Raw genomic sequence first — 27775 nt, forward strand, 5'->3', positions numbered from 1 at the left:
CGGGGGCGGGGCTGCGCCTGCGCAGACCGCCTGTTATGGCGGCCGCCTGAGTCCCACCGACCGACAGCAGGGTCGGATGGGACCCCAGGCTGAGCCCCGCGGCGGGTAAGTGACTGGGAGAAGAGGCGGGACAGGGTAGGGTGCAGGGAACCTCCTGGCGCCGAGCCTACTTTGAAATCCGAGCTCCCACGAATCTGAGGCCCAGATCCCTGAGGCCCGACCCCACTCTTAGCCTGTTTCCCCTTCTGAACACAGGTGTTGGGGGAAGAAGTCCACGTCCTCACCTGAGTTTCCGTCCTGGGTCCAGGCACCTCTCCTTCGGTTCAAGATTAGGAAGGGAGGGCAGTGCCCGACCTGTGACTGTCTTTTGAGAGGGCAATAGTTAACCCACAAGGGTGGCGTTAGGACGGCGACAAGACAAAGAGGACGAGGAGCCCCACGAGGGACGTCCCCGGAGCCCCTCACTACGACTCTGCGCGCCGTGGCCAGGCTACGTTTTACCCACCCCCAACACAGGCGTTCACACCCTACCCTCCGTTGTCCAGCTCCTGGCCTAAATCGTTATGGGATCGCGCCAAATTCCTGATTGTTGAGTGAGTTGCACTTATCAGAAAGAAAGAGGAGGGAAGTTATTTCAACACCGTGATCCCAGCAAACTGCTTATTTGGGACAACTGACTGGGGACCTATAGGAGAGGAAGGCTGACAGCGTCTCAGTCTAGGCAGCGTCTCAGTCCAGTCCCCAGAGCCTTAGAAGAGCCAAGAACACGTTAGCTCCTGCTGCAGGGATGAGCTTGCAGCCCTATGGAGAGGTGGCGGGGCGGGTCCCCATCTGCAACCTGGGGCTCCTTTCTCAGCTCTGCCCAGTGAAGAGAGGAGCCCCAAATGCATACAGACCCTGCATTCCTGGAGGGAGACTTTTCCTGACTAGAGAAACTGTTACCTTTTTTCTTTCTTCCCAGCATTCACTTTAATCATCATATTGCTATAATGATAGTACTTACTATTGTTGCTTATTGAACGTTTACTATATGTCGTGAGCCCTAAAAGTGATCATTGTCTCATTTACTCCTCACACAGGCCCTGAGGTAGGTTCAAGAGGGCCTTCTTATTCCCACAGAGCTGATTCTAGGGAAAACCACTTAAAGGGAGTCTCCTTCACCTGGGACTTACATTGCAGTGTGCATTTCTTGGGAAGCCCGGTTGGATTGAATTTAAAAATGGAAAATTCAATTAGAGATTAAGAATTTGAGTTTCTTTTTTGTCTATACTTAAAATTTAGTGTGTAGGCCGGGCGCGGTGGCTCACGCCTGTAATCCCAGCACTTTGGGAGGCCGAGGCGGGCGGATCACAAGGTCAGGAGATCGAGACCACGGTGAAACCCCGTCTCTACTAAAAATACAAAAAATTAGCCAGGCGCGGTTGTGGGCGCCTGTAGTCCCAGCTACTGGGGAGGCTGAGGCAGGAGAATGGCGTGAACCCGGGAGGCGGAGCTTGCAGTGAGCCGAGATCGCGCCACTGCACTCCAGCCTGGGCGACAGAGCGAGACTCCGTCTCAAAAAAAAAAAAAAAAAAAAAAAAAAAATTTAGTGTGTAATGTTATGCTCACTTTTGGAAAAAGCAAAGAACAGTGATTTTTCTGGGATGTAAGTTTTCCAACAAAATTGCACTATAGGCCATGTGTGGTGGCTCATGCCTGTGATCCCAGCACTTTGGGAGGCCAAGGTAGATAGATCACCTGAGGTCAGGAGTTCAAGACTAGCCTGGCCAACGTGGCAAAACCCTATCTCTACTAAAAATACAAAAATTAGCTGGGCATGGTGATGTGTGCCTGTAGTCCCAGTTACTCGGGACACTGAGGTAGGATCACTTGAGCCCAGGGGGCGGAGGTTGTAGTGAGCTGAGATGGCACCACTGCACTCTAACGTGAGCAACAGAGTGAGACTCTGTCTCGGGAAAAAAAAAATGCACTGTGGCGAAAAAAGAAATAGCATCCTTTGGTTCCATTTTCAAAGAAATGGCTTTTGATTTTTTATTTTTACAGCAATATTAAAAACAGAAACTATATGTGAAAGTTCTCAGTTTTCCCCCAGGACATCTCTAAGTCCTGAGAGAGCTTGATCTGCCTTTGAAATAAGTGGTAGGTATAAGCTGTATTTTCTCTTCCGGAATCTGATCTAATTTTGCCAGTCCCATTGATTAACAGTGTTTGCCTGAAGGTCCAGCACTTTCAATGACACCATGAAATTCTGCATTGATTTGCCAGATTCACAGACTTTCTTCACAACCCACTTGCATTTTGATGGCTTTATAGTGTTGAGTGGGAAAGCTAGCATGGAGACCAATAAGGAATCATCTTTTTCCTAAAACATTTTTTGTTGGTACAGCTTTTGCTACTCCACAGCAAGCACTTAAATGTAGGAACTCCGGCAGTGTACTGGGATAGTCAGGACACCCTGAGTCATGATGACCTCTTTTTGCAGTTGAAGAAACGGGGGCCTGGCGAGATTTCATGACATGCCTAGGGAACACATCTACCCAGGTAGGAACAGCTTCTGTAGGCAGTCAGGGGTTACAGGCAGGTTTGGGTCAAATACCTGAAACCAACCCCAGGACAAGGAGGTTGCTGGTGTTTTATTAACACCTACTGTGAGCCCAGGACTCTGCTCAGCACTTTACCCACCCAGTAACACTGCATGAGATTGTGGCTGAAGAAACAGATGCAGAGAGGTGAAGTAGTTTCTTGAGATCACATGGCTAGGAGGTGAGAGACCAGGGATCCCCACCTGGTCTGTCCAATTTGAAAGCCCATCAGACTACTGCTGTTTGATGATACTTTTCCACGAGATGAAACATGTGTTTGGAGGGAGATCCCCCCTGTTTTTGACAACTTTGCCTCAACCATGGTTTTCCAAGTTTTAGTTATTAATGTATCACCTGCATAATTTTTCTGTATCTGTGTATCACCTGTGTAGTGATTCCCTTAATTACTTTTCCTTTAAATCCTCTCACTTTTTTTTTTTTTTTTTTAGTTTGTTTTTGAGAGAGGGTCTTGCTCTGTCACCCTGGCTGGACTACAGACTGCAGTGGCGCATTCTCGGCTCACTGCAACGCCCGCCTTTTGGACTCAGGTGATCCTCCCACCTCAGCCCACCAAGTAGCTGGGACTACCGGCGTTCTCCACTGCACCCAGCTAATTCTATTCACCTTTTTAAATTCAGTAGCAGAGCTTTAGGCCAGACATGATAGCTCACGCCTGTAACCCCAGGACTTTGGGAAGCTGAGGTGAGAGGATTGCTTGAGTCCAAGGATTTGAGACCAGCCTGGGAAACATAGTGAGACCCTCGTCTCTCCAAAAAAAAAAAATTTAATGCCAAGCATGGTGGCATAGCTGCCATCCTAACTACTGGGGAGGTTGAGGTAGGAGGATCGTGTGAACCCAGAAGTTTGAGACTGCAGTGAGCCGCGATTGCACACCGTGCTCCAGCCTGGGCAACAGAGCAAGCCCCCGTCTCTAAAAAGAAATGTTTAAAAATAAAACATAGTTTAAAATAGGAAAGCTTTATAACAACAAATGATATGGGGACAGAAGATAACAGCTTCTAGAATTAAAAAGAAAGAGTAAAGGGCCATAACAACTAAATGCAAAGTGTAAATTGTGATTGGATACTAGTTTGGGGGTGGGGAAAGCCTCAAAGACCTTTGGGAGACAGGTGGAGGAAATTGACTTTAAATGCTATTAGGGAATTATTAATTAGATTTGTTAATGGTCTTATGGTTATATAGGGAAATGCTCTTAGGGGACAGACATTAAAGAATTTAGGGAGAAAATGTCATGATGTCTGCAGTGTACTCTCAGCTCAAGGAGAAGAAACCAGAGAGGGCAGGCACATGTGGCAAAATGGTGACGATCACTGAATCTAAGCAGTAGTTCTATGGTTATGATATTCCCCTATATCTTTACTGTTTGAAATTTTTTGTAAAAGTTGAAAAAAATAAGAAGGGAAAGGAAACTTTATAAATGGAAATGCATGTCCCTTGCTGTAAATAAAAGGTTACTATGAAAATGAATATATGAATGAATATAATGAGTGAAATGAATATAATGAATATAAACAAAATAACACAATTAATTTCCAGCTGGATTCTCTTCCCTGGCCAAGCCTCTGAGACCTTCTCCCAGGGTGATGTAAAACTGCTAGCTGCCAGCTTGAGCCTGTCTGCAGTATCTTCTCTGGGACCTGCCATGCTAAGGACCCGTTCTCACCTCTGAGGGGCTCCTGTCCTAGGACTAAGGTGGAGCCTGGGCCATGGTGCAGCTGGCTCCTGCTGTAGCCATGGACGAGGTCACCTTTAGAAGCGACACTGTACTGTCAGACGTCCACCTCTACACCCCAAATCATAGACACCTCATGGTACGGCTGAACAGCGTGGGGCAGCCAGGTAAGGTCCTGGGCCCAGGTGCCCTGCGGATCCTATTTTGTTTTCTGCTTTCTCATACTCATCTTTTTGGGGAAAACACTGGGAAGACTGGATTATGTAACTGTTAGACCACTTCTTAAGTGCCTTTTTTTTCTTTATTATAATTTTTTTTTAAACCTTGTACTCTGCAATTTTTGTGGGGGGGGGTTGTTTTGCTTTGTTTTGTTTGTTTTTTTTTAAAGACGGTCTCACTCTGTCACCCAGTCTGGAGTGCAGTGGCACAGTCATGGCTCACTGCAGCCTCAAACTCCTGTACTCAAGTGATCCTCCTTCCCCTGTCTCTGGAGTAGCTGGGACTACAGGCTCACATCACCACACCTGGCTGATTTTTATTTTGTAGAGATGGAGTCTTGCTATGTTGCCCAGGCTGGTTTTGAGCTCCAGGCCTGAAGCAACCCTTCCACCTTAGCCTCTTGAGTCCCTGGGATTACAGGCAAGCTGCTGCCCCCCCACTTTCATTAAGCAAACTGCTGTGCTTTCCTGAGCACCTATTGTGCGCCTGGCCCAGGACTTGATGCTACGAATGCAGATAGGATGAGCCAAACTTTGCCGTCAGCAAGCCCAGGGTCCAGTGGGGGGACAGAGTGCTGGGGCTCCATCTGTCCCCTCTGCTCTTTTTTTTTGAGATGGAATCTCGCTCTGTCGCCCAGTGGGGAGTGCAGGGGTGCGACCTCGGCTCACTACAACCTCCATCTCCTGGATTCGAGCAACTCTCCTGCCTCGGCCTCCCAAGTAGCTGGGATTACAGGCACCTGCCACCACACCCAGCGAATTCTTGTATTTTTAGTACAGACAGGGTTTCACCATGTTGGTCAGGCTGGTCTCTAACTTCTAACCTCAGGTGATCCTCCCACCCCGGCCTCCCAGAGTGCTGGGATTACAGGTGTGAGCCACTGCATCCAGCCCTGTCCTCTACTTTTTATCCCCACTCCCTTTACCCTAGTCCAGCCACCTCTGTTGCTTGCCTGGCTGCCTCTGTCTTCTCTCACTGAGTTCACTGCTGCACACCCTCCCCACTTAATCTCTGCAGCAGCCAAGGACATCTTTTGAAAATGCAGATCAAATCACAGCGCTTCCTGAGTTAGACCTCCAGTGGCTTTGCATTGCTCTCAGAATAATATCCAGGCTCCTCAACTTGGTCTGAGAGGTCAGCCTGGCCCAGCCTCTGCTTGTGTGCCTACCCTTATGTCACTCTCCCTTGCTCTTCTGTAGCCACTGTCAGTTTCTTTCTGTCCCTCAAACACAGGGAGGGGAGGGAAGCAACCATAAGATACAAGGCCAGGGAGGAAACACCTGCTTTCCTCCCCTCCCTGGCTCCTCAAGTATCATCTCCTCCGACAACCCATCCCTGGCCACCATCCCTAACTCCAACTACCCTGTATTAGCTTGCTAAGGTGTGATTATTAATAATTCTCATTGCCCTCCTGCCCTAATTTGGATGGTACATTATACCAGAGGTATACAAACTGCAGCCTGTGAGCCAAATCTGGCCTGCAGCTATTTTTATAAATAGTTTTATGAAGCCACAGCTATGCCCATTCATTTACGTGTTTTTACAGCTGCTTTTGTGCTATAAGGGCAGAGTTGAGGAGTTGCAACAAAGATCATGGGGCCCACAAAGCTTGAAAATAGATACATTTTATGAGACAGGGTCTCATTCTGTCACCCAAGCTGGAGTGCAGTGGTGCAGTCTTGACTCACTATAGCCTCGACCTCCCCAGGCTCAGGTGATCCTCCCACCTCAGCCTCCTAAGTAGCTGGGACTATAGGCACATGCCACCACACCCAGATCATTTTTTTGTAGAGAAGGGGTTTTACCATGTTGCCCAGGCTGGTCTTGAATTCCTAGGCTCAAGAAATCTGCCTGTCTCGGCCTCCCAAAGTGCTGGAATTACAGGTGTGAGCCACCATGCCCAGCCGAAAAACTTTTTCATCTAACCTGTTACGGGCAAAGTGTGCTCACCCCTGCCTTATATGTTTGCCACATCTGTGTCACACAGAATTCACTCTTACTATATCCCTGGTAATTAACACAGCCTGTAATTATCTTGTTTACTTGCTTAATGTTTGCTCCCCGACTTCACTCCTAAAATGTAAGGCCCTAACATATCAAATTCTGCTTTGTACCCCCAGCACCTAGCATGGTACTTGGCACATAGTGAGTGTTCAGTGATGAATGGATGGATGATGGAACAGATCCAAAAACTGGCATAAGCCCGGGCCGCTGTGGGAGCTTAGAGGAGAGGCCCCTGAGCTCATTCCTGAAAGTTGTGTGCCCTGGGTCAGCTCACTCCTCTAAGCCTCAGTTTCTGGGTCTGTAAGATGAAGCTGATCATGCTGTCTTCACAGCGACTGTGGAGATAGAATGAGATGATACGAGCCGAGTGCCTCATAGGTTCTCAGGAAATGGGGGCTGCTCTTGGTGGTGGCCCCCGCCTCCCAGCTAGTGGTGGTCCCATCTGAATCAAGTGGCCCTTTTCTGCTGGCATTAGTATATCTCTACCTGGCCTTTACAAATCTTTCCTGTTGGTAAACTGCTATTCTCGAAGAAGAAGGTAGAAAAGAAAACATCTTGGAATTCTCATTTTGCGTTTTGTCTTGCCTTTCAGTTTTCCTGTCCCAATTCAAGCTTCTATGGAGCCAAGACTCTTGGACAGATTCAGGGGCCAAGGGTGGCGATCACGGAGATGTTCACACCAAGGAGCCTCCTTCTGCCGAGACAGGCAGCACAGGGTCCCCTCCAGGAAGTGGCCACAGTAATGAGGGTTTCTCCCTCCAGGCCGGGGCTGACACCACCGGCCGGGAAGAGGCTGAAGCTCAGCTGGATGAGGATGGGGATTTAGACGTGGTGAGAAGACCACGAGCCGCCTCTGATCCCAACCCAGCAGGGCCTCCGAGAGACAAGGTACATCCCATGATTCTAGCACAGGAAGAAGACGACATCCTGGGAGAGGAAGCACAAGGCAGCCCCCACGATATCATCAGAATAGGTAAATAGAGGTGTGGTGTGGCCCACCTGTCACCAAGGTGACTCCACAGTGTCGCTGCTCAGGGCTCAGTATGATCTGCGTGTTGACTCTGCAGGGCCAGGCAGCACAGGTTATGAGAACCAGCTCGGGTGAGACTGGGGAAGCTCTCTACAACCCCAGTCACTCCTACGGCTCACACCCCCACAGCCTCACCCTGTGCGCTTTCTCCTCTGTACTGTGCCTCCTTCCTAGAGTGCTTGCCCCCAGCCTCTGCTCCCTTAACATGTTCCCCATTGCCGTACAGTTTCCAGCTCAGCCACACCTTCTCCAGGAAGCCTCCCTGCTGCTGCCTCCCGCATCTGTGCTCCGCTCTAACTCAGCATGTTGAGGGTGTGGGACAGGCTTGGCCTGGCTGGGCTGGCAGTAGGGAGCTATGGGAGGTTCTGGAGCTGGAGTGTGGCAGAGGGAGAGGGATGTAAATGAAAATGAATGGGGCATGGACCAGTCAGATGGACTGGGAGCTGGGAGCTAGAAGCCAGGCAAGAAAGAGGAGGTGATGAAGTGGCGGGAAAAGTGGGACAGGGGAGAGGTTTGGACAGATACTCAGAGGTGGGATGAAAGAGGAACTGCTACCCAGGTATTGGGGCAGAGCAGAGGGGTTTGGTGACTCTAGGATTTGAAATCTAGGGACCTGGCACTATAGAAACACCAGGACCGGTAGGGAACTAGGCCAGGAATCGGTGCTGGTTAAGCACCTATTGTGTTTTGGATATCTTCACTAGTTTCGAGTGGCTTAGTCTGTACAGCCCCGCCTGAGCGGGTGCACGGATGAGGAAGTGACAGGCCTAGTGCCATGCAGCTTGGTGGTGGTGAGCGAGCTTCAGATCCATGCCGTGTCCACACCAGGGCTTTGCCTCCCCCTGGTGCTGCTCATTTGGGGAGCAGATCTGTGATTTGAAGCTGTTCATTGAGATCCAGAGTCCCTGGTGGTGTCTGAGTTCCCAGGGAAGGGCCTCCCCCAGCACTGGCCTTGGTCAGAGAATGGGGGTCAGTGGGTCACTCTGAAAAACAGACAGAACAGCAGCTCTGTATCTATCTGCTCAGCAAACGTTACTGAGCGCCTGCACAGTGGTACCAGGCAGCCTCTGTTCTAGACTGTCCCACAGAGGGCAACATGGAACTCACGCCAGAACCCTGCTCCATGTATCCCATGGGTGACCTCTGCCCTCATGGCCTCTGCAGGTAGGGATAAGTATTCCCATTTCACAGAGGAAGAGACTGAGGCTCAGCAAGGTTGAGGAACTTGCCTAGGGTCACACAGCTCGTCAGTGGCAGAGCTGAGACTTGTACCCAGGTCTGTCTGACGCCACAGCCTGTGCTCTCATTCCACACCATTAGGACGGAGCATTCGAAAGAGGCTTGGAAAGTCCTGCTTCTCAGGGCGGCCGATGATGGCTCATTTCCCTCTGAGCGCTCACTGTTATTAGCCTCCCCGAGCTGGGGAGCAAACCTGTCAGTTACTCCACAGTCAATGTTGTGTCTCTAGTGAATGTTCTGGAAATTTACCATCATGTGAGCTAAGAACAAAGTCCCTCAAGAAGGGGCCAGCCTATGACCAGCTTCCCCGCCTGCCCTGTTCCGGTGACCTCATGGTGAGGCCCCCTTGTCTGTACACCTGGATGTTCACATTTTCAGCTGTCAGTAGCTCCCTACCTGCCCTGAGGGAGGAGAGTGGAAAGGTAGCTAACGCATGAACGTAGGTGGTAACTCGTGATTATTTCAAACTGGCTAGATCGCTTTCATCTGCAAAACTCGATCTAATCCTGCAGGGCTGGATTTTGAGCCCAGCTCCATCTTCACAAGCCAGGTGACCAGAGACAAGTGTCTTACCCACTCAGAACCACATGGGGTCAGGGGGACCACTCTCCCTGGATTTTAGTGATAATTTAGTCAAACATGCCCCGTGAGCGCCAGGAGCAGGGCCTGGGCAGAGCAGATGGTAAACAGACGTCGTTCTCCTCACTACCCTCTTCCTCTGACCCATAAATCAGCCCATTTTCTTCACGTTAGAGACCCATTTGAGGAACTGGTTTTTCTTTTTTTTTTTTTTTTTTTTTTTTTTGAGACAGAGTCTCACGCTGTTGCCCAGGCTGGAGTGCAGTGGCGCGATCTCGGCTTACTGCAAGCTCCACCTCCCGGGTTCCTGCCATTCTCCTGCCTCAGCCTCCTGAGTAGCTGGGACTACAGGCGCCCGCCACCGCGCCCGGCTAATTTTTTGTATTTTTAGTAGAGACGGGGTTTCACTGTGGTCTCGATCTCCTGACCTTGTGATCCGCCCGCCTCGGCCTCCCAAAGTGCTGGGATTACAGGCTTGAGCCACCGCGCCCGGCCAGAGGAACTGGTTTTTCTAAAGAAAAAGAAAAACGTGTTTTCTTAACTATTCCAAGGGATTGACAAAACCTTAAAAAGTTTATCCAGGGATCTGGTAGGAATCCACAGACCCCGGATTCTAAGGAAATTATGTTCACTTCCCCCATTGTAGAGATAAACTGAGACCCCAAGAGAACTCGAGAGAGGCAGGGCTAGAACTCAGGCCATCAGATTCTGAGTCCCATGCCTTCCTGCTGGAGAATTGGGCAAGTCGCTTAGCCTCTCTGAGCTCAGTTTTCTTGTCTGTACAACGGGTACAACCTCCTTGAGTTGTGAGGAATTAAGAGATGGCACATACAAAGCTCTTGGCATAGTGCCTAGCACGGATTCAGTGTTCCATAAATGTGAGCCTCGTCCTGGGGATTGGCCCAAGCTGGGAGGAGGAAGACTGGCTGATGAAGAGTCTAGGTTCCTGCAGGTCTCAGGACCCAGTTTGCAAATGAGGTAAAGTGTAATTCTAGAATCTGATAAGGACAGGTGAGATTCTAACACTGTCTCATCCCATTGCTAGCCCTAGAGTTTCTCATGGGGATAGTTCCTCAGGCTGGCCTTTTATGTTCTCATGATACCTTTGGAATTATTTAAATATATATAAACTCTGACTTTTCATGGGAGTGGGAGCCACAAGATGGCCCTGGATAGGGAGGTCCCTAAGTCACCTGGGCTTCCACCCCTGGACTGAATCCTCCTTCCTTACCCCTACGCAGCTGCCTGGACTGGACTGGGCCCAGCCCAGGGCAGGCGTACTGGGTATTTGTTGTGATCTCTGACTATCCAGTGAGTCATGAAGAAGCGTATTTACCCGTTCAAACACTAGCAATAGCCTGAAACAGGGCAGGGGTCAGGTAGACCTCGGAATCGCTGCACTCCAGACTCGAGGATGTCAGACACAAGAAAGGAGAGTGCCCTTGAGGATGACCACACTCGGCTTCCTGGGGAATTCATTCTGGCTTTTTACTTCTGGTCCCGGGGAATCACACGGCATCCGCTTCTTCCTTTGATCCGTCCCTGAGCCTTTCGTTCTCCCCCTTGTTAATTTGCCCTGGTGTTTTCTCGTGTCATCAACATCAGCAGAAAGCACATCTTAGGTCAGTTTTTGGTCAGACTCCCAAATGACTTCATTTTAAATCCTCTTTTATTTCTATTTGGCTTTAGAAAAACATGGGTCTCACTTTGTTACCCAGGCTGGTCTCAAACTCCTGGCTTCAGGCGATCTCCCACCTTAGCCTCCCAAAGTATTGGGATTATAGATGTGAGCCACTGTACCCAGCCATCTCGACACATTTTGATCTAATTAGATGTTTTTTTCTCGGACTATGACCTTGGGCTGGTCATGTCCGCCTCTGGGCTTCAGTGACCTCCACCTGTGCAAGGGCTAGGGGCCTTGACCGCCTCAGTGGTTTTCAGATGTTTGCCGAGCCTGCGCTCTCTCAGAAGCGCTATCTGGTTAAACCCTGTTACAGCCTTAGAAATGAGGGATGAGGCTACTTGTACATTTCGCAGAAGAGGAAACTGGCTCTGTCTCCAAGAAGTTAAGTGACTCGTCACCTAACTAGGAGATGACAAAACTGTCTTCTCATGCAGGTCTCTGACCTCAGAGTCCTCATTCTCCCTCAAGGGAAGCTGGCCACCCCTTGAGGACAGCTGGGAGGCAGAACTTATGTCCACGAGACCCCTGGGAGGAAGTGACCAATCACGTAGGACCGAGATCGCTCTGGGAGGGTTCCCCTGGCAGCAGGAACCCTTAGGACAGCTGGGGTTAGGGAGCAGACGGCGAGGAGGAAGCTTTTCCAGGCCAATGGAGGGAGAGGAGAGGAGAGGAGGCTACGAGCCACACCCAGGAGATGGCATGGGTGGGACTGGGGAAGAGGAACTGGGCAGGTGTGCTGACACAGAGAGCCTGGGGCGGGGGTGTAGACCACAGACACCCCTTCCCCTCCACGCACAAGCACACAAGCCTTCAGCCTGCCTAGCAAGTCCCTGTGCCTTTCATCCTGGAGGCTCTGCCCCGAGCTTTTAAACCACGTCCCTAGCATGGTTCAGATTCTACGTCTCCCTTCCCCAAGCAAGCTGAAGAGCCAGAAAAGGCCAGGCACGGTGGCTCACACCTATGATCCCCCTTCGGGAGGCCAAAGCAGTGGATCCCTTGAGCCCAGGGGTTTGAGACCAGCCATGGCAACATGATGAGACCCTACCTCTACAAAAACTACAAAAACTAAAAGAATTTAGCCTGGCATGGAGGCACGCACCTGTAGCCCCAGCTACTCAACAGGCTTAGGTGGCAGGGTCACTTGAGCCTGGGAGGTGGAGGCTGCAGTAAGCCTTGGCCGTGCCGCCACACTTCAGCCTAGGTGACAGAGCGAGACTCTGTCTCAAAACAGAGAGAGCCAGAAAACTGCAGACGACCTGACTTGGAACCCTGCATCTGCCACTCACCCCCTCTGTGACCTACACAGCCTGCTAACCTCCTCCAGCCACCTTTTCTTCATCTTTAAGATAACACTCGAACCTGTCATTGGGCGATTTTGAGGATTAATTGAGAAAGCATTTAGCCCAGTGCCTCATGCAGAGAAGGTGCTTTTTTTTTCTATTAACTTTACAAACAGTAATGCTGAGCCTCAGTCGGTGTCTTTCTCTGTAAAATAGGTGTGAGCCAATCAAGTAGAATCTCAATGGCCCCAGGGCTGGCTCACAGAACGTATCTGTCTAATGAACGTTGGTTCAGTGAAGGAACTTGGCATCAGGTGGCTCGGCAGGTATATTTCTGTTCCAGTTTCAAACCAGGGGACTCCATGTTAGGCCATAGCAATCTGAAGCCATTCTGAAAGGAACATGTTTTATTAAAAGTGCCTTATAAGCCACTATGTCAAATCTAGCCAAGATGCTGGTGGACGATCCATTAGTCACTTTATTCAGAGTTGAGATTCTAACTGTACATAGGACCGAAATCTTTGGCCAGATTTTCCCAGGAGGAACCCTCAGAGAACAGTGGTCCGGGTGCCCAAGAGGACCCTACACAGTAGGTTTCTCTGCTGGTTTGGGGACAGACAGAGCAATTGGCGATAGCCATTACCATCTCACTTAAAAATACTTGAAGCAAGTTCTTACTTAACAACAAAAAATGTTTTGCTTCATTCCTTTTCTTCTTGATCTTATATTTCCATTCTCTTCACCCATCCACCAGAATTTGATCCTGTTAGGATGTATTATAAATACAAAATATATTGTATTTTGCACTTGAGAATACTTATACTAACTTATACTTCTTTTCAACTTTTTTAAAAAGGATGTAAATTTAAACTTATTTTGTTAACTTCTAATGTAGAAGTATATTTCTAAGTATAGGAAAAAAATGAAGTATGTTTCTCAGTATAAGAAATTACTTTTGAATGAGTTGTGATTATTAGTAGTATATAAATAAATATATTATGAGTGTAAATTTGCAATTATTGGTCATTAAAAAAGTAGTGCACTGCATGTGTGTGTGATTAAATTGGGTGAAAACCTAATTGTGACCCTCCCTAGCCTTGAGCTGTAGGGCAGAGATACCCAGTTACATGAAAGAGTGTGAGCCCCATTGCAAAAAGCTCCTGGCCTCTGAGTGGTGCTCAAAAGTCGCCTCTCAACCAGTAGCACAGCCTGTGTTTCTGCTGCTCTCTAGAACCCCTGATTTCAACCTCTGGCGCACGTCTGACCATGCTGGCGGTTGCCGTGCAGTCCTGTCTTGTGGTTTTCTGTCCATCCCCATTTCACAGTGGGCATTTCTCTTGGTTTCTGTCCCATCCAGAGCACACCATGGCCACGCCCCTGGAGGATGTTGGCAAGCAGGTGGGTAGGTCCTGTCCGCTTCCCGTAATCCTGACGGTCTCTACAGAGCCTCACGCTGTGTGTTGCTCTTTGTCCTCTTCCCTCCAGGTATGGCGGGGCGCCCTGCTCCTGGCGGACTACATCCTGTTCCGACAGGACCTCTTCCGAGGATGCACGGCGCTGGAGCTCGGGGCCGGCACGGGGCTTGCTAGCATCATCGCAGCCACTGCGGCACGGACCGTTTATTGTACAGGTAATGAGGTGACATCTCAGGCTGCAGGGAAGTAGTCACCTTCACAAAGCATGCACTGAGTGTATAAAAAAAGAGGCAGAGGCACTGGAAATTGGATGTTAGCTGCTGTTGATTTTGCCATTTTGGTCCCCTGGCCCTCTCCACTCTCCGTTTTTTCTCAGTGATATCAGAATGACCCAGCAATACCGACTCCGTGGCAGCAGCATCACCCAATGGCTATCAGGCTGATGGCACCTTCAGGAGGTGCCTAGTGCCTCTGCTAGTACCTCTCTCCCCACCCCTGAGAAAGAGCAAATATCTCCAAAAACAGGAGGAATATACCCTGTTAGAAGGCTTTGAAAACAAGTTTATTATTTTGTTCCTGGTTATAGAAGCCTTGCCCATTCTTTGTAGGAGATTTTTAAAACAGCAAATAAAAATTACTCATCATTTTACAGTGCCTAGATTGAATCAACAATATGCAACTTATGGGGCACCTGCCGTGTGCCACTCATTTCTAGATGCAGGAGGCCCTGCAGTGAGTGGAGCTGACTAGGCACTGCCCGCAGGGAGCTTACGTTGTAAGAATCTCCTCCAAATGATAGCTGAAATCAAGCTGCAGCAGCACTGTATTCTGCTGAAAATGTTGAAAAACATTTTTTAAGGGCATTTTCTTTTTTAAATTTGTATATATTTAGGGGGTACAAATGCAAATTTCTGTATTACACAGCGATGACATCTGGGCTTTTAGTGGACCCACCACTCAAATAGCAAACATTGTACCCAATAGGGAAGTTTTAATCCCCAACCCCTCCCACCCTGTCACCTTCTGGAGTCCCCAGTGTCTGTGATTCCACTCAGTATGTCCATGTTTACCCATTGTTTAGCTCCCACTCATAAGTGAGAACATTTTAACAGCATTTTCTCATGGCATTAAAAAATGATTATATAGGCCAGGTATGGTGGCTCACGTCTGTAATCCCAGCACTTTGGGAGACTGAGGCAGGCAGATCACCTGCGGTCAGGAGTTTGAGAACAGCCAGGCCAACATGGTGAAACCCTGTCTGCACTAAAAATACAAAAATCAACCGGGCGTGGTGGTGGCGGGTGCCTGTAATCCCAGATACTCGGGAGGCTTGAACCTGGGAGGCAGAGGTTGCAATGAGCTGAGATTGCACCACTGCACTCTAGCCTGGGCAACAGAGTGAGACTCCATCTCAAAAACAAACAAAAAAAATTGTATATGACTTGTAATGACCAGGTAATGTTTCATCTTTTTTATAACCCTTCTCCTGCTGCTGAGCATTTTGGCCATTCCTATGGGGATTTTTGTTTTGTTTTTTTGTATTTGTCAAAGATGTGATGAACATCTTTGTATATTGTCTAATGATCTGTCACCTAGGTTCCTAGGAGTGGGCGGTGTTAGTTACATTGCAATGAACATCTTTGTGTATCATTGTCTAATAACCTGTCACTGGGTTCCTAGAAGTGGGTGAGACTATTCTTAATGAACGTTGCCAACTAATTTCTTTTTTAGTATTTAATTTTGAAATAATTTCAGATTCATAAAGGAGTTGTTAAAATAATCCAGCAAGTGCCATGTGCCCTTCCTCCAGCTCCCCAATGGTGATGTCACACACGACCATAGTACAGTGATCAAAACCGGCCAGTGAAGTTAACCAGACTCCTGACGTGCCGGAGTGCTTTCTTTAGAGCTAATATACCGGTTTACAAGAGAGTAGTGATCTCATCAAGTGAGCATTGTTGTTATATTTTAAATCTTTAATATCTGCTGGACAGAAAGAGGTATCCGCTGATGTGGTTTACATGTCATTGCTTCCTAGTGAACGTTTCCTGGCACACGCTGTTGTTTCTGAGATAGGAAGGAAGAAGCTAGAGATCACCAGTCCCTGAGGCACAGTTTTCAAATATGCTGAGTTAACCACTGGTCAGGAGTCCACAGTGCAGCCACGCTATTGGCTGCTTCTTGACAATGTCATGTAAATTATCAGTGAGCGCTTCTCAGAGACAAGGCGTCCAAGAGCTTTGCTTTGTGCCTGGTGCCTAATAGCAGGATATAAAGAAGTCTTATCCCCGAGAGAGATTTACCAGCATGGGGAAGAAAGCTTGCATTTAGATGCCACGTTCCAGTTGGAAAAGTCCTTTCAGATGCATCAGTGCCTAGCTGTAACTTCACAGTGATGCTGGGCAGAGCCCAGGGTTCCTATCTTTGTTGTCCACATGGGCAGATTGAGGCTGGCCCAAGGTCACCCAGAGCTGCTGACGAGACCCAAGGCCCGTGGACCTGCTGGCTCACAGGGCAACGCCCTTGTCACATGGTGGGGTTTCAGATTGTGTTGCATGGAGCAGAGCTCGCAGGAGCTGGCCGAGGGATGCTGGGGAGAACGCACTCAGGGCACCAGGGCTCCTTCCCCACTCACACAGAGCTGCTTCTCTCTTACCTGTTTTATGGGTTAAAAGCTTTTGACAGAAACTATCATAAAAGTTTAAAAACTGCTGAGCCTGGCCAGGCGTGGTGGCTAATGCGTGTAATCCCAGCACTTTGAGAGGCCGAGGCAGGTGGATCACCTGAGGTCAGGAGTTTGAGACCAGTTTGGCCAACATGGTGAAACCCCCGTCTGTACTAAAAATACCAAAAAAAAAAAAAAAAAAAAAATTAGCCAGGCATGGTGGCATGAGCCTATAATCCCAGCTACTTGGGAGGCTGAGGCAGGAGAATTGCTTAAACCCAGGAGGTGGAGGTTGCAGTGAGCCAAGATTGCACCACAGTACTTCAGCTTGGGCAACAAGTGTGAAACTCTGTTTAAAAAAAAAAAAACACACACACACACACAAAAAAGGCTAAGCCCATCATGTGCTGTCAGGCACGTGTCAGTATTCTCTTGGCCCAGGAGACAGGGCAGATCCCTCCCTTCTGCGAGCAGGGAGTTCCTCCCTGTGACCCCTGGGGTGCAGATGCCAGTCCCGGCGAGTTTGCAGTTGATGGGGGAGTCCACGCCCACAGGGGACCAAGCAAATGTCATTAACAAGACATCCTGTACTTTCTACACGCACTTTCTTCTAATCAGAAATTTATTTTTGGTAAAACACTACTTCCCCCAGTGAGGATTCACTGTACCACAAGTCAGTTCTTGAAATGATGAGAAATCCCACTTGTCAGAGTAGCAGGAGTCTGGGAGGGAGATCTGGGTAGGAGCAAAGTGAATCGCGCCTGAGAGAGTGGGCTCAGCCTGTTTGAATCTGTTCTGTGTTCTGACGAATCGTAAGAAAACCTTTCTGACCGGAAAACTGGTCCAGTCGGTTTTCCTAGGGTGTCAAAGAACAAGCCTAAATTTGGAGTTAGAAAAATCTGGATTCAGGCCGGGCGTGGTGGCTCAAGCCTGTAATCCCAGCACTTTGGGAGGCCGAGACGGGCGGATCACGAGGTCAGGAGTTCGAGACCATCCTGGCTAACACGGTGAAACCCTGTCTCTACTAAAAAATACAAAAAAACTAGCCGGGCGAGGTGGCGGGCGCCTTTAGTCCCAGCTACTTGGGAGGCTGAGGCAGGAGAATGGCCTGAACTCGGGAGGCGGAGCTTGCAGTGAGCTGAGATCGGGCCACTGCACTCCAGCCTGGGCGACAGAGCAAGACTCCATCTCAAAAATAAAAAGAAAAAAGAAAAAAAGAAAAATCTGGATTCAAATCCCAACTCTTGCTCTCACTAGCTACGTGACGTTGCTCAAGTCACTTAATTCGTGCAATGGGATTCATGATCCCGGCTCCTGGATGGTTATAAACATGAAAAGGATGATCTAAGGAAGTGCGTGCGTGGTCCATATGCTCGGATGATGTTGGGAGCTCATACTCCTTCCCTCTGGAATGCACACTGTCTCTCCCCATCAGGATGAGAATCTCTTATTTAGGGAACAAGACAATGAAAAGAGCCTTAAGGTGAGCGTATTTAATTTTGGCAGTAAGACACACAGGAGAAATGTTTCTCTAATTTCTGCAGTTGTGCTGCTGATAACAAACGGCTCTCTCTAGGCAAAAACGTGGAGATAAAAGCGTCGTAACGGCCGCCGCTTTATGGCTTGCCCTCTGTCATTCCAGATGTCGGTGCAGATCTCTTGGCCATGTGCCAGCGAAACATTGCCCTCAACAGCCACCTGGCTGCCGTTGGAGGTGAGGCCCAGAGTGTCTTCTGCCAGGGAGGGAGGTTTCTCTGTTTAGCAGGTAGGACAGACACCCAAGACCATGACATTGGGAGGCAGGGCTCCGCCTGTGTCCCTTGCAACAGGTGAGTAAAGGGAGCAGGCATCTTATGGGCATCAGAGAGCTTCAGAGCACTGAGGACGCTCCTTGGGTCACCTCCTCATTCCCAGATCCACCGCCTCATCCTACTCCAGCTCTTTCTCTCCCGGACACTGGCAGCGGCCCCCGAGCTGGTCTCCCCAGCTCCTTAGTTGACCAGTCCAGGCTGTCCTCATGAAACATCCGGAGTGCCCTTTCTTAGATGCAGGCCTGTCCCCTTCACCTGCTGCTGAAAACCTTCCAGGGGCATCATCACCTGAGGGGTGAAGTCTCAGCTCCTTGAATGGCCAGGCCTCCCTGGCCCAGCCCCGGCCTGCTCTCCCTGCCTCCGCCTGACAGTCTCGTTTTCAGCCCTGCATCCAGCACACCAGGACTCACTCACAGGCCAGTCCCTCTGCCCGGATGGGCCCCACCCCCATCTGCCTGGCTGTCTGTTCCCTGCACAGCCTGCAGGGATGGGTGTGTGTGATGGGTGACACAATTACGTCCTAACGGGGCTGTCTGTCAGTGCAGCCTTTCCTCCTCCGGTGCAGCCCCCCAGGCTTCAGGCCCTTCAGTGGTTTCCTGTTGCTTGTCTCATCTTCTGGGGGATCTGGCCCCTGCCTGTCTGCAGTCCCCACCCCGCCAGCCCAGCCGTCCTCATTTTCAAATCACTTTCCCTTGAGTCCTTTGCCCTTGCTCTTCCCTCCGCCTGAGTGCTCTGCCCTCCCTCCTCCCGGCAAGTCCTCATCACGCTCAGGGCTCCAGACCTCCAGATTTGAGGCTAGAGCCCCCAACAGACTCCAGGAACACCTTGCACGATTGCATTTTACCATCTGCTGGTGTGACTAGTTATTGGTGTTTTCCATTCCCCCCTGGACTACAAGCTCTGTGGGTGCAGGTAGCCTGTCTGCATTTGCTCTCCACTGTCACAATATTTGTTGAGTGCTCAGGGTACAGTAGGCAGTCAGCAGAGCTGGGAGGAAGGAGGGAGCTCGCTGGTGGAAGCCCTTGCCGGAAAACCGCCATCTGACATGAGTTCCTCTCTCTCCTCCTGTGCATTTGCCTCATCCTTCTGAACCACTCAGCCACAGTCTTGCCGTTGTCGGTTAACCTGCCAGTCTCCTCTGGGGGCTGGTCTGCAAGGATGGGGAGATGACTCTTAAATCTTTATTTTCCCTATGTCTGGCACAGTCCCTGACACGTAGCACTCAAAAAATGCTGGAAGAATGGACGGATGGATGGAGGGAAGGGACAGAGGGTGGATGATGGATGAGAAGGAGGATAACAAGGATGGGTGGGTGGATGGGTGGGAGGGTAGAAGGATGGATAGATGGGTCAGATGAATGGAGGGAAGGGACAGAGGGTGGATGATGGATGAGAAGGAGGGAAGGAGGATAACAAGGATGGGTGGGTGGATGGGTGGGAGGGTAGAAGAATGGATAGATGGGCAGATGAGAGGATGGATGGATGGGAGGGAGGGAGGGAAGGAAAATGGGTAGGTGGATGGATGGAAGGATAGATGGAAGGGCTGGAAGGTGGGTGGGTGGGTGGATGGAGGGATGGATGGGTAGAAGGAAGGGCAAGAAGATGGGTGGGCGGATGTATGGATGGATGGATGGATAGAAGGAAGGATGAGAAGATGGATGGGAGAGGGAGGGAAGGAAGATGGGTGGGTGGGTGGATGGATGGATGGATAGAAGGAAGGGCTGGAAGATGGGCGGGTGGGTGGATGGATGGATGGATGGATGGCTGTAAAGATGGAAGGGCTGTAAAGATGGATGGGTGAGAGGAAGGGTGGATGGGTGGATAGATGGATCTTGGTATATAGTGTAAAAGTTTATCTTTTTTTCCTGATTAGAGTTTGGAAGGTTCTCTTTTTGTTTGTTTTTGCAGGTGGTGTAGTTAAGGTCAAAGAACTGGACTGGCTGAAGGACGACCTCTGCACAGGTGTGTGTTTCTCTCAGACGTCCCCCAGAATGATTCAGTGATTTGTTTGTAGTACCTCAGTGCCAGGGTACAGTAGCCTTGATGGAGCTGTAGCCCCAGCTGCTGCCACTGTCCCACCCACACATGGCAGGTTCTCTGCATTGGCCGATGAGCATCAGCGGTCATTCTCCAAGCGCCTGCTGCCTGCTGGGCACATGTTCATTTTGTTCTTCAGGTGTTGTGGTTTCCCTGTGTGGTAGCATGATAATCCCTGAATTGTGAGTGCAGACTGTCTGTGGGCACAGCTGGTACACAGCAGGGTAGGGGCATGGACCCAAGTCTGCCAGACTCCTGGGCACAAACCATTTCCCAACAAACAGTGGTGCCAGGAAGCCCTCCGGGTAGGACAGTTTCCCGTATTTCTTACACAGACTACTTCAGACCTGGGTGCTTGCTCCTTCTTTGTATAAAGATGTCTTTTTTTTCCCGTCACATGGCAGATGGGGAAAGTCATTCCTTAAGTACCGGTCACCTGCCTAGCACTTTGCGCACTGTAGGCCTTTCGACCCTCCCCGTAGTCCTGTGAGGAAGTAGTACTGTACCCTTTCTGTGAGTGCGAAACTGAAGCCGTTTTCCTGGGCCACCCAGCAGGCAGATGAGGCACATCACGTCCTGTACTGGGCCACAGGCTAAGGCGGCGGGTGAGGCTGAAATCCGCCTGCTACTCGCTGGCTAGAGCAGACGCTCAGCAGAAAAGGCACCTCTTCCACCGTGACTCTGCACGTGGGCAGCAGTGGGCCTGAAGCAGGGAATCTGGTCTGCCTGGCGGTGCCCACTGCACCCAGCTACCCCCAGCCCTGTTTCTTCTCCTGAAGTGCCTTTCAGTGAGTCCCAGTGAGAGTTGGTAGCCAGGAGAGAAGGCAATGGGCACAAAGCATGCTTTTGTTCTTTCTTAGATCCCGAGGTCCCCTTCAGTTGGTCACAAGAGGAAATTTCTGACTTGTACAATCACACCACCATCCTGTTTGCAGCCGAAGGTAAGAAAATTTCTCCTTCACCATACACATCCTTTGTCACAGCATGAAGTCAAGTGCAGTCTCTCCTCACCTCCCCCCGGAGTTCAGTTTTAGAGGTGACTTTCCGGGATGTGCCACCACGTCTGCAGTTTTCTTTTTTTTTTTTTTTTTTTTTTTTTTTTTTTGAGACGGAGTCTTGCTCTGTCACCCAGGCTGGAGTGCAGTGGCCGGATCTCAGTTCACTGCAAGCTCCGCCTCCCAGGTTCACGCCATTCTCCTGCCTCAGCCTCCCGAGTAGCTGGGACTACAGGCGCCCGCCACCTCACCTGGCTAGTTTTTTGTATTTTTTAGTAGAGACGGGGTTTCACCGTGTTAGCCAGGATGGTCTCGAACTCCTGACCTCATGATCCGCCCATGTCGGCCTCCCAAAGTTCTGGGATTACAGGCTTGAGCCACCGCGCCCGGCCACGTCTGCAGTTTTCATTCTGGGAGCTGCTGCTTTTCCGTGGTGATAAGCATTCTCTCTGTGCGGATTGCTCTGAAAAGTCGATTTCTCTAATATTTGCGTGTTTTCCCCTAATGCCAGCCTTTTTGCTTCCCACAGTGTTTTACGACGACGACTTGACGGATGCTGTATTTAAAACCCTCTCCCGACTCGCCCACAGATTGAAAAATGCCTGCACGGCCATTCTGTCAGTGGAGAAGAGGTGAGCTTTGCATCACGGGGACCATGCTGGTGTCCCGAGTGTGGGCAGAAGTCTCACCTCCTAATTGTGTCCTTGTCAGTGTCATCATGACTGTTACTCAGCACCACTTATTGAGCACCTGCTGTGTGCCAGGCGTGTGCTCATCCGTTGTGTATGTTACTGCACTGAGTCCGCATGCGAGCTCCATGTGCAGGCACTGCTGTCCCATCTTACCAATGAAGAGGGGAAGGCTGGGAAACACCAGGGGCCTTGCCCAGGGCACAGCTAGCTAGTGATAGACAAGGCCTTGAATGTCCGCTGTACTGGAGCCTCAACGCTTGTCCAGCACACACTGTCGAGAGCTTCTCTTCCTGAATGTTCTCTCTGTGGTGCGGTCTGGTCTGTCTCTTCAGTTCCCCCAGGTCTCTTTCTCTTGCTGAATCGGACAGCTCCTCACCCAACAGCCTCTCCCAGACATTTCCACTTGAATATCCTAAAATGTTAGGTTCCACGTATTGAGTGCCCACCTTGTGATAGCTACACACATTCTCCTGCAATACTTAACAATATGCCACAGTTTTCTGAAGATCATTTGGAATCCACAGCAAAAGCTATAAAACTGAACAGACTTCCTCACCCCGCAATTCAGCATCTGGAAATTCACGCTCATGGTTGTGTACAAAGCTCTATGTATCTGCGAATTGACTGCAGCGTTACCGATACCAGTAATCCTGAGGCTTGCTTTGAGGCACACACTGAGCAATAGCAGTGTACAGACCTCATTTGGATCGTGATTTCATCAACTGTAAAGGAAAAACATCAGGACAGTTGAGAAAAGTTGAATACTGAATATTTGACGTTAAAGGGTGATTGTTAAACTTTAGTTGAAAAGGTCTCCATCTTTTGAGACACACACTGACATTTTCAGCTTCACAGAGGAGGTTGGGGGCCCCAGGAAGAGCCAAGGTGGCAGAGTGGCTGAAAGTGGACAGTGGCTGAAGCTGGTAATGGGTTCATTAGACTGTTTTGTTTTGTTTTTTGAGGCGGAGTCTCACCCTGTCGCCCAGGCTGGAGTGCGGTGGTGCAATCTCGGCTCAGCACAAGCTCCGCCTCCCAAGTTCAAGCAATTCTCCTGTCTCAGCCTCCCAAGTAGCTGGGATTACAGGTGCCCACCACCACGCCTGGCTAATTTTTGTATTTTTAGTAGAAACAGGGTTTCACCATGTTGGCCAGGCTGGTCTCAAACCCCTGACCTCGTGATCTGCCCACCTCGGCCTCCCAAAGTGCTGGGATTACAGGCAGGAGCCACCATGCCCAGCATAGACTGTTCTTACTCCTTTTGCGTGTCTGGAATTTTTCTTAATAAAAAAAAATTGGAAAGAAAAGGGAAAAAGGCAAAGAGCTTGAATTTCAAGTGAAACCATCTTGTAGACTGAGTTTTTGAAAGGCAAGTGGCAGGGCTGGGAGACCTGTTTCTGAAGGCGCTCACTCTCTGAAATCTCTCAGACCCCCGCTTCCCAGCAGTTTTCTGTCTGTCCTCTGCGCTCTCAGAGTCCTCTGCACCGCCCCCTGCCACTGCCTCTTGTTCATTCATTTCACAGATAGTTACGCGCAGCTCCAGCCACCAGAGTCTGTGCTGGGTGCAGGCAGGACCTGCAGGGCCATCCTCAAGTGTTGATCTGCATCTGCCTCTTATACCAGTTCTAGCTTCTCAGAGGCAAGGACTGTCTTGATCTTTCCAGCGGTGTCATTGTGGGCACGTGACTTCAGCTTTCTGAGCCTCAGTTTCCACATCTGTAAAGTGCTAGCTGTTTCCACCCCCCAGGCTATTGTGCAGATGTAGGAAGGAATTGCGCTCAGACACTCAGCATGAGACAGGTGCTCCGTAAAAGCCCATCCAGGGGATATGAGATCAGTGAGGGGCAGGAAAGCAAGATGGGCGGAAACAGCAAAACCCTTCCCAGTGATGATGGCCATGTGTGTGTCGGCTGGCTGGTTTGCAGGCTCAACTTCACACTGAGACACTTGGACGTCACATGTGAAGCCTACGATCATTTCCGCTCCTGCCTGCGTGCGCTGGAGCAGCTCGCAGATGGCAAGCTGCGCTTCGTGGTGGAGCCCGTGGAGGCCTCCTTCCCGCAGCTCCTGGTTTACGAGCGCATCCAGCAGCTGGTAGGTCCAGGCCCCGAAGTGGGCCGTTAGTTGCTTTATTGTGAAGTGGGTGACTCCGGGGCAAAGAAGTGATGAAGCAAGCCCTCCAGGCACAGGCTCCACCCTAGGTCCTGCAGGGGGTGAAGCCTGCGTGCCGGGCACCATCTGTAGTGGAACCTGTTGGGGGAGCTACATCATGGGGGAACCTGTTGGGGGAGCAGCCACCATGTCTGGAGAGGGGCCTTCGGGTGAACCTTATCTTCTACTTTAGAGCACGTTTTTCCCGCATGGACAGTTCAGACTCCAGAGGAGGCAAGACTGAGGCAGACGTTGTTTGGGGAACAGGAAGTCAGTGGAGGGAAGTTTGTGGGTAGCAGACCTTGGTGCAGGGGCCCCGCTGTGGTGGCCGCTGGTCACGTCTTCACTGTGGAAGTGCACCGGCTTCTCGGACTGAACAGGCTTTTCTGTGAACTGGAGTCCAAAGACTGAGAATTAACTTCTTTTGTTCTGTTTGCCTTTTGGCTGTGGCCTCCCTTTCTCTGTGTCTTCGGAGACCCGGGCCTAGTTCTAAGGAATAAGGGAGGAAGAGGGAGTCATGAGGAGCTGCCGCCCTCGCGCTTTCTCTCGTGTCCTCAGCAAGGGCAGCGTGGAATTCGTGTGGTTTTGTGTGCGAGGAGGATCTTGTATTTATTGCTCTGCCACTTCTGGGCAACATTAAGAGTAGTGTCACGTGACCAAGAACACGCACTTCTTACTAATCAGTAGACCCAGTACATGATGCCTAAGACGTCCCAAAAAGGCCAAGTGTGGTGGCTCCCACCTGTAATTCCAGCACTCTGAGAGGCCAAGGTCGGAGGGTTGCTTGAGGCTAGGAGTTCGAGACCAGCCTGAGCAACATAGACCCGATCTCTACAAAAATTTTTAAAAAAAAATTAGCCACGCATGGTGGTGCACACCTGTGGTCCCAGCTACTCTGGAGGCTGAGGTGGGAGGATTGCTTGAGCCCAGAAGTTCAAGGGTGCAGCGAGCTGTGATGGTGCCACTGCACTCCAGCCTGGGCAACAGCGTGAGATCCTGTCTCTAAAATAAAACTGTATATAAAGCTCTTCCCAAAAATGGAGAGATTGTGGCGACTCACTGCTATTCTGGTCTCTTCTGATTGTGTGACATCCTCTGATGCCCCTTCCGTTAATGCTGGGACTTCATCCATCCAGCCTCTGCCACAGTAAACAGAACAAGCCAGAGCAACAAAGAGAGGAGGAAGCCGCCCGCCCGCTCCTGCCCCAGCTCGCCTGCTCCATGGCTGGCGTGTTGTTTAACTGCTCTCCTTGGCGAATCACTTTCCTTCATGAAATTGTGATGCTCTTGTATGTGCGCTTCAGAAACCTTTTCTCTGTTTGCTGCAGGAGCTCTGGAAGATCATCGCAGAACCAGTAACATGACCCATCGCCTCCACAAGGCGCGGCGTCTCGACTGTTCTTAGAGTATATTTCTAATAAAATCAGAAGCTCACCAAAGCAACGTGCTCGAGATTTTGTCATTTTAAAAGTATGGTTGCATGTACCTTAGACGACCCAAGATGGTTTTCTGGGGTCTGTCCCTGCCGCCCAGTTGCAGCCAGAGAAGGTTGTTGGCGTGGGCTGGGGGCCACTTTAGTGACCTGTTTCTCATGGTTGTGATACGTGCTCCAGGGTCAAGGCAAGTCACGTTCCTTCTCAGCTCAGTTCCACCCAGGTCAGTCATTTCAGCTGTGCGCTTCACTTGGGGTTGCAGCCCTGGCTGTGAGGTGGATTCTTGTACTGCCCTGTGTCAGCTGTTCACGGATGGGTTGACTACCATTGCCACTATTGCCATCGTATCTCCGCTCGGCACAAAAGCCTCATTTCCTCGCAGGGTTGGGTATGCTCCACCCCGTCCCTCTGGCGAGGGCCCCCTGAGAAGGAAGGGGCAGGAGCTGGCGCCAGGAATGGCCTGGCAGCGGCCTTTGTATTTAATTTTAACTCTTTCTCACCCCAATCAGGTACGTTTGGAATAAACCTAAGAGCCACTCTTCGGGGTCACATGCAGCCGACCGGGGTTTGTGCAGTGATCTTCCTCGGAGGTATTCCCTTCAGCCTGGGCTCATTTTCCCTCCGCCCCTTGTTCTCTCCATCTTATCACGTGTGCTCGTGTCTGTCTATCTGGTTTTTTTTATCTTCTCCATCTGTGCCTCTCCTCCCATCTCTACCACCCCTTCCTGTCATTCTCTATGTCCCACTGTCTCTCCTTCTCTCTAGTTTCGGTCCCATCTTCCTGCTACCCTTGGCCCTCCCTGCAGCCCCTTCCCCTGTCTTGCTACTGCTGCACACTTTGCACCAGGGCCTGGCATGGCCCCTTTCTGCCTCCCTCGCAGCTCAGGTTTGCTGGCTTCTCCATGCACTGTCCCTGCCCACACTCGCTTCTCCCCAAGCACCCAGGTTCCATCCCCAGGCCCATCATACCCCTGGCACTGGCTAATCCCTGATGCCAGGGGCCAGGCACTTCCAAGTCTAACTTCATTTCATCTTCCCAAGAAATTTAGGAGGTCCACAGCCTTGTGATACCCACATTACAGCAGAGAAGACTGAGGTCCAAAAAGGAAAAAGTCTCCATGAGGTCAGGGACCTTGTTTGTCTTAAATATCACTACATCCCTGGTGTATGGTCTGGCAAACAGATGCTCAACATGTATTGTTGAATGATTTGCTAATATAAGTTACTAATTAGGGCATTGTTTCTTATTTGTGAGTGATTTTTCCTCCAGGAACATTTGGCAGTGTGGGGAGACATTTTTGGTGGTCACAGGTAGAGGAGACGTGCCACCAGTATCCAGTGGGTGAGGCCAGGGATGCTGCTGAACATCCTATAATGTGCTAATGCACAGAACAGCCCCCACGACACAAAAGGATCAGCCCAAAATGTGAGTCGCACCGAGGCAGAGAAATCCTGACTTGGAAGAAGAAAGCCGAGTACTTTAGGGAAGAACACATGGGTCTCGGCTGAACCTGTAGTGCAGAGCATGCAGGAGAGTGACCTCGTCCTGCCCCTCTGGGAGCAAGAAGAAAACCTACGCATGTATGTTATTACACATCTTCAAAGAACCTAAAAGGCAGAAGTGATGCCTATTTTACATATGAGAAATCCAAAATTCAGAGAGGTTAAGCAACTTGCCCAACATCACACAGCCACCCAGGGCAGAGTCAGGTTTAGAGCTCATGTCCACCCATGTCCATCTGACTCCCGAGCCTTTGCTCTTCCCATGTTCCCACTGTGTAGTCCCTAGACCAGTAGCAGCATCTGTGGCATCACCTGGATGCTGGTTAGAAATGCAATATCAGGCTAAGTGTATTGGCTCGCTCCTGCAATCCCAGTAATTTGGGAGGCCAAGCCAAGAGGATCAGTTGAGGCCAGGAGTTCAACCAGACTGGATAACACAGCAAGACTCCATCTCTACTAAAAATTAAACAGCCAATTAGCCTGGCGTGGTGGTGTGTACCTGCGATTTCAGCTACTTGGGAGGCCAAGGCAGGAGAATCATTTGAACCCAGGAGGCGAAGATTGCAGTGAGCCAAGATCATGCCACTGCCCTCCAGCCTGGATAACAGAGCGAGCCTCTGTCTCAAAAAAAAAAATTAGGCCGGGCGCGGTGGCTCAAGCCTGTAATCCCAGCACTTTGGGAGGCCGAGACGGGCGGATCACGAGGTCAGGAGATTGAGACCATCCTGGGTAACACAGTGAAACCCCGTCTCTACTAAAAATACAAA

At 50.2% G+C, this 27775-nt stretch overlaps 1 protein-coding gene across 8 annotated transcripts; it reads left to right on the forward strand.

Moving 5' to 3' along the window:
* LOC105467802 (methyltransferase 22, Kin17 lysine) lies at positions 1 to 27775 on the forward strand. 8 transcript variants are annotated; one of them, XR_011616297.1, is made up of 13 exons: positions 1 to 105; positions 4140 to 4442; positions 7091 to 7471; positions 13668 to 13708; positions 13796 to 13940; positions 18033 to 18104; positions 20109 to 20162; positions 21098 to 21178; positions 21762 to 21864; positions 23847 to 24015; positions 25401 to 25453; positions 26015 to 26095; positions 26547 to 27627. XR_011616297.1 is itself a non-coding variant. In XM_071084092.1 (12 exons), the coding sequence occupies exons 2-11, from the start codon at positions 4310 to 4312 to the stop codon at positions 25434 to 25436; spliced, it is 1215 nt and encodes a 404-aa protein (XP_070940193.1). In that variant the 5' UTR covers positions 1 to 105; positions 4140 to 4309; the 3' UTR covers positions 25437 to 25453; positions 26015 to 27768. The 8 variants fall into 8 exon arrangements, 7 of the variants coding, with proteins under 7 accessions (XP_070940193.1, XP_070940198.1, XP_070940192.1 ...); XM_071084092.1 differs by having other exon boundaries at positions 26015 to 27768; XM_071084093.1 differs by lacking the exons at positions 26015 to 26095; positions 26547 to 27627 and adding an exon at positions 256 to 593 and having other exon boundaries at positions 52 to 105; positions 25401 to 25515.

This window comes from Macaca nemestrina, chromosome 18, assembly GCF_043159975.1.
Source record: "Macaca nemestrina isolate mMacNem1 chromosome 18, mMacNem.hap1, whole genome shotgun sequence".
Lineage (NCBI taxonomy): Eukaryota > Metazoa > Chordata > Mammalia > Primates > Cercopithecidae > Macaca > Macaca nemestrina.